The sequence below is a fragment of the Trachinotus anak genome, unplaced genomic scaffold (genome assembly GCF_046630095.1).
Source record: "Trachinotus anak isolate AG129_WGS33_773 ecotype Australia unplaced genomic scaffold, CSIRO_AGI_Tana_v1 ptg000016l, whole genome shotgun sequence".
Taxonomy (NCBI): domain Eukaryota; kingdom Metazoa; phylum Chordata; class Actinopteri; order Carangiformes; family Carangidae; genus Trachinotus; species Trachinotus anak.
In genome coordinates, this window is record NW_027273867.1 from 5,947,941 (window position 1) to 5,953,940 (window position 6,000).

At 43.4% G+C, this 6,000-nt stretch overlaps 1 protein-coding gene across 2 annotated transcripts in view; it reads right to left on the bottom strand.

Moving 5' to 3' along the window:
• Positions 1 to 717, bottom strand: part of khdrbs3 (KH domain containing, RNA binding, signal transduction associated 3) — a 117,674-nt gene extending 116,957 nt beyond the window's left edge. Inside the window, exon 1 of one of the 2 annotated variants that reach the window (XR_011693931.1) lies at positions 279 to 697. Coding sequence is in view for 1 of the 2 variants with exons in the window: in XM_071500611.1 (XP_071356712.1) it covers positions 279 to 369 (91 nt within the window). In the remaining variant the exon portion in view is untranslated. Of the gene's footprint in view, positions 1 to 278 lie in introns of both variants that reach the window. The other variant, XM_071500611.1, reaches the window with a different exon arrangement.
• Between the last annotated feature and the right edge of the window lie 5,283 nt (positions 718 to 6,000).

The window sequence follows — 6,000 nt, forward strand, 5'->3', positions numbered from 1 at the left end:
GAGTTGTATCCTACATGGAAGAAAGCTGGCTGTGGTATCTTTGCTGCATAACAACTTCCATAACGCTGAGGGGACCTCGCTTTGTTAGTGTGACCAATCAGGAAATTGTTAAGTGGACCCACAAAGCCTCTTATTTTTTAACTTGAAGTAGGTAGGCTGGTGGCGCCGTGCAGCCCGCAGCCCAGCGCCAAGCGTTGAACCCGAGCACCGCGGCGTAGACCCAGACAGGTTCCACACGCCTCAACTGTTTACATCAGTGTTTAGCCACGGACGTTTACCTTGGTCCAGCAGCCGCAGGGAGTGTTGAAAAGACGGGTCCAGCGTGTCCTTCTCTGCCATAAGCTCCGGCAAGTACTTTTCGCTCCCCATGTTGTCCTGGACTTTGCGCCCCAAGGAAAGCGACTCAAATGTGATTCAAGTTTAAAAAAATAAAAAAACAACCAAAAAAAACAAAAAAAACAAAACTTATTCAGCGTCCAAACGGCTCTAATTTAGAGCACCGCCTGATATTTTGCGTGAAGCAAAGCCGATAATGTCATTCGCGGTCGCGCTACAGGAGCATCTCTCAGTCCGGGCTAAATTAAATGTGACCTGGGGGGGGGGGGGTTATCCCATCGAGGTGTCGTTCGGCCGCAGAGCCCCGCTACGCATCACAGCCAGGCTGAGGGTCTCCTCTCCTCTCCGGGTGGACAGGCTCTCTGAAGCTCCCTCTGTTGTATCCAGTGCGGAGCTGAGCCCGCCGCAGCGATTGGTCGCCGCGCACGACACGCAGCTGGTGGAAGGGGGCGGAGCGATACGCCGGAGCTGTCCGCGGTGCTGAGTCCCGCCATTACCGTATTATCAGAGACTCACCGTGAGCAGTGGCGCCAGGCCACAAACTCCGATACCAGCCGCCATCAAGAGCAACAGAGCTTGTTCTGTTAATAATCCACTTCTCATTTTACGGTGGCTCCCTGTCCTTCTGAGGACGCACGGCAGAGGAACGAGGCTTTGCAAACGGCTTTGGATGAAAATCTGTTTATATGATGTCACCATTGACATTATTAACCGAAACCTCCACGCCTGCTTTTAATAACAGATCTGGGCGCAGTAAAAACTAAACAAATGAAGCTTTTAGAACTAGGTTTTGACACAGGGCTCCTCCAAAAGACAGGGCAGCAAGACTTAGTGATAATCCAGTGTCCGTTTCATGTAGGGCTTTGCTTTATGCGCAAAATCCCAAACAAATGTACAACAAGTCAAATTACAAAATTGCAGCTGACACACAGTAATTCTGGGCCTTCTGGCGGGCCCTTTAGTTCTGGGACCCCAGAGCAGCTGTCTGCTTTGCCAGGCTGGTAATTCACGGGGTTTGGAGATTAAGATTATAATTTATTGTTTTTCATCTTTAAAGGTACCATACTTCCTGGAACCTCACTGATGTGACATGTTAGGGTAGAATAGAAGTTTGATATGAAATATAATAATAAAAGCCAGAAATGCAGAATAAAGTTAAGCGCCACCCTAAATAGCTGGAATGTTTTAATAGTAAATGTCAGTGCACATACATGCAAATGGATTGAGATCAGATCAGGTTAATTATTCAACAGTACCTTCATTTAACAAAACAATATACATATATATAATTTGATAGAGCCTAATACATTAAGACATTTTCAAACATACAGAAAGGGCTAGAATAACTTCACACAGTCACCACTATGTTGGGAAAGTTATTTTATACGCATTACTATAGTTGATGAAAAATGCTGGCAGAATATCTAGACAGACACAGTGAGTCACCAGACAGACTGTTTTAGGGCAAACCCTTCTCTGCACATATTTTTCCAGTGTTTTTTCACATATAATTACATTAGATATAGAAACGCAAGGTGCAGGCGTCCAAATGACCTCGGAGAAATGCTGACAGATCCACCGTGCAAATGTATATATGAAAATAGCATCATCATTCATCAGCTGATAGAGAGGCTGTATTGATGCAGATGAGTCAGACATGCATGTTTTTGAGGTGGATTGGTCGAGAGTTAAACTGACCTTAAGAATAAACGTTATTGATGGTATTAAAAATACGTAGATGTTCAGATGATGTATCTTAATAGAGGTACAGATGACCTGTTGTACTTCAGATCGGTCAGTACAGTTACAGGAACATCTCCGGAGGCTACATAATTGTCCTCTTTACTCTTTTAGACAATTGATTAGGACCACATGACTCCTTAGGTTGCGTTTACTTGTTAGGACAAGCTGTCAATAGTTCTCAGGAAATCCATTCACCTTCTCATAGGTCAGGCCTTCTTTTCTCCTGGGCGTGTTTATGAATTCATTAAATAAGAAGAGCTTGTTGTTCAAGGAAACAGCCACACAAAGCCCCGCTCACTACCAGAGCCAAACTTGGCGAGTCTCCAGTTTTGTAACACAGAACAGACAGCGACACCAGTGTCATTAAGAGACAGATATAGAGTTTATCCAGACAGCAGTTATCTAAAGATACAGCCACAAATCCACTTGATCAGACATCCTGAGCCTTGCAGATCCAGGAAAACATGCAATGAATGCAAAAGTGTCTGTGTGTGGAATTACATTTTTGTTTAAAAGCCGGGAGAAAAAAATGTATTTGTGCACAAGCTTCATATTTGTTAGAAAATAAGGAATAAAGATAAGAATTCTGTCAATATTTGTGGAGGATGCAGAGGTAGCCTCAGGTGGGCGGCTATCTGTAGGCTGATCAGCAATGGTTATATAATTGAGATTTTTTTTTTTTCTCCATTCTATTTCAATAACTTGGAGAAAATGTGACCCAGAGGCTAAAACCAAGATGGGTTTATGTGTATTTATCAACATTTTCAACATTTTATCCTGAACTTTGGAATGTGCCATTGTTTATTTTGCTTTAATGGCTGTGCATATAGTATTATAGCATATTATCGTGTGCATGGAAAATACACACGTTGCTTGTTGAGATCTGCAGGGTTGAAAGGTCTGCAGTGATCAGCACGCAAGGAGACAGCATGATATTATTAAGGCCATAAAATGTTTTCATTAATAACTTGATGCACCTGGGAACATTGTAAGATTCCTGAAATTGCTGGCGTACAGAGACGATGTGTGTCACGTTCCTGGCTTAAGCACGTTGAAGACGTTTTCCTCCGAATCTTTCCAGATTCTTGTTTGTGAGTGATTCACCGCAAAGAGAAACGCATTATGAATCAGCTTACTTTTTAATCTCTCCCAGAGACCATTAAAAAGCAGCTCAAATGCACTAATCTCCTATTCAGAAGAGCGACTTATTTATAGATATGCTTGCCATCTGTTGCTCCACATCCACATAAACAAAACCTCACATTGTCAGTGATGTTTGAGTCAAAGTTGCCGGGCCCATACATCTTCCTCAAGACCCTTGTTCTCAGAGGGAATTGGCTAAGTGATTGCAATACATCAATTGCAATGAAAATAATCATGGTTTATGGGGCAACGTTTTTATATAAGTCACAGCCGACCACAAGGGCAGCAGAATTGGTGTAAACAAAGCCATGAGAAATGTTCTGTCAGTTGGGTGTAAAGAATGAATAACAGCGGGCTATTACATTGACGAAGTGTTATTTTGATCATTAGAGAATGGCTGCCCCCTCTCTTGCCCCACAGCCTGTCCCTGCCCATTAAATATGATGTTGACTACACCTAGAACTAGACAGCCTGTGCGGCACCCAAGGGTGTCATATATGGTATATACACCCATACTATTATGTCTGCACAGTCAGTGTTTCTCCCTCTCTTAACAAGAAGCAAGGATCTAATCAGCTCCACCACCGCCGCCTTATTCCCAGCAACTTGATGTAAATTCTAACTGATTTAAATGGAAGCACTTGTCTTGTCAGCTTTCAATATTCATAAAATCCCATTTCAGTGAGAGGATGTCATGGGGGTCTTGTCACCTGAGGAGTAATTAGACCTTGATGTGTCCGCGAGCTGATTGCTGTGTCACTTCGTGTCACAGAGAGGACGTGAGCTGGGACTCCAGAGTGAGGACACTTTGCCATGTTTCCACTTTTGTTTTGGCCCTGTGAAATGGACAGGATTACAGCGGCAAATCAGGGGCGCTTTTAACACCTCAAATAAGTGGATTCCCTCCCATCACCACATTTAGGTGGTGGCAGGAGGGACTGTGAGGAGAGTGACAACACTGCCTCCTTGTGACCATGTCAAATTATTTAACCAGAAATGAGGAGTTCACAGGAGAAAAGACCGTTTTAGGCGTGTTCCACCCTGTTGGAATGAGAGGTGGGCTGGAAATAAAGCAGTGTAAGAGCCAGGGATTTGTGTCTATGCTCAGCGGCTAATTACAATAAAGCTTTGCTGTAAATGGTGAAGTTTGTTTAATTTATCAGCAGCGCCAGTGCACACTCTGCACCTCTGTTCGTAAAAGCATCATTACAGTGATCCAACGGTCTTGTGTTTAAATAAAAAAATTGGTGGTATGTAGAGAAAATAGTTTTAATGGGTTGCTGCAAAATGAGAAGAGAATTATAAGAGGCCCACAAATAGAGAGGAAATTGTTTTTGTGCCATTATGTTGCTCTTTTTCTTAATCTATCCACTGTTTGCTTGTGTTTAAAAGGTTCTATCTGAAAAAATAATGCCATAAAGCATTAATAATGCTAGTTTGCATTCGCTGGTATACTTTGCAAATAATTTCAATATTCTCAAATAACAGTGGAATAAAAAACAATTTCTCCCTCAGTCTCTCTTGTCTTCCAAAGTGAGTTTAACAAAGCCCCTCTTTTCATGATATTGTTTTCCTCCTCATACAGCCTCACAATGCTGCTTCAGTCACAAAAGACACCTTATTGTGGCTACTAAATGGAGCGCTCACATCCATTAAACAGCCATTCAACAGAATTATATTGCCAGTGTCAGTCTATCAGGTACATTGATCACGCATCGTCGGCTGTGAAGTGCAGACTCTCCTGGAAGTGTTGTGCAAAAGAAACCTAATGAGAAACTGTCAGGGGCGCACAGGTAAACAAATCAATGGCACCCAGCAGTGCTCCCAAGGTCAAGCCACACACACACACACACACACACACACACACACACAGCATCAACCTCCCTAACAAACCTGAGGTTGGAGCAGCAGCTTCTATGGTAAAGGTGCTGTCAAGATTTGACTTTCAGACAGAAACAAGGTTCAAACTAGATTTTACTTTTTACTTCACTCTGGTTTGGACCATTGTTTCACCTTTGAAGGGGTTGTTGGACATTTTGGGAAATACAAAAGCTTAATTTTCAGGAGTTAGATTGATACCTCTCATGTCTGTTCCTTTATGAGGCTACAGCCAAAAACTGGTTATCTTAGCTTAGCATAAAGACTGAAAGGGTAGAAACAGGTAGCCTATGTTGCTGTGTCCCAATCCAGGGGCTACATCCTTCAGAGGCTGCATTTGACGACTGATTGCATCACATTGCGCGACTAGGCTGTCCCGTTTCGAAGGCTCCTTCAAATTCGGCTGAGAAGTGCGGCTTTCTTTTCTGGGTGGATCCTTCATGGCCCAACCTAACCCAAGATTCACTGCGTGCTGGTAGTGAAGGTAAACACCAACAAAGAGCCTGAGGAGTATGCTTTCATATCTAAGTATTGGGTTTCAGCTCAGTTTACTAGCTTATGGTACAACTGTTAAACCACGAGACCTCAAGTTTTTGTGAAAAAAAGACACGTGTTGTCAAGGTTGCTAGGCAACTTGCGAGGAGCCATGATTTGCAATGCAGTGGTAAGGGCATGCACAACTTGTGACGCATTGCAAAAATTCTCCGTGCACCAGACCATCTCAGTTCGGTTGGGCCTTCGCACACCTCACTGACCTGAGTCCTCCAGAGGACGCAGTCCCTGAGTTGCGACCCAGCCGATTCCCCAACCAACACCTACACTATAGAACTCACTTATTAACCTTGGTTGTGCATTCTGATGTCATCTTTGAACGGTCAGGCTAGCTTCCCACTGCTTTTA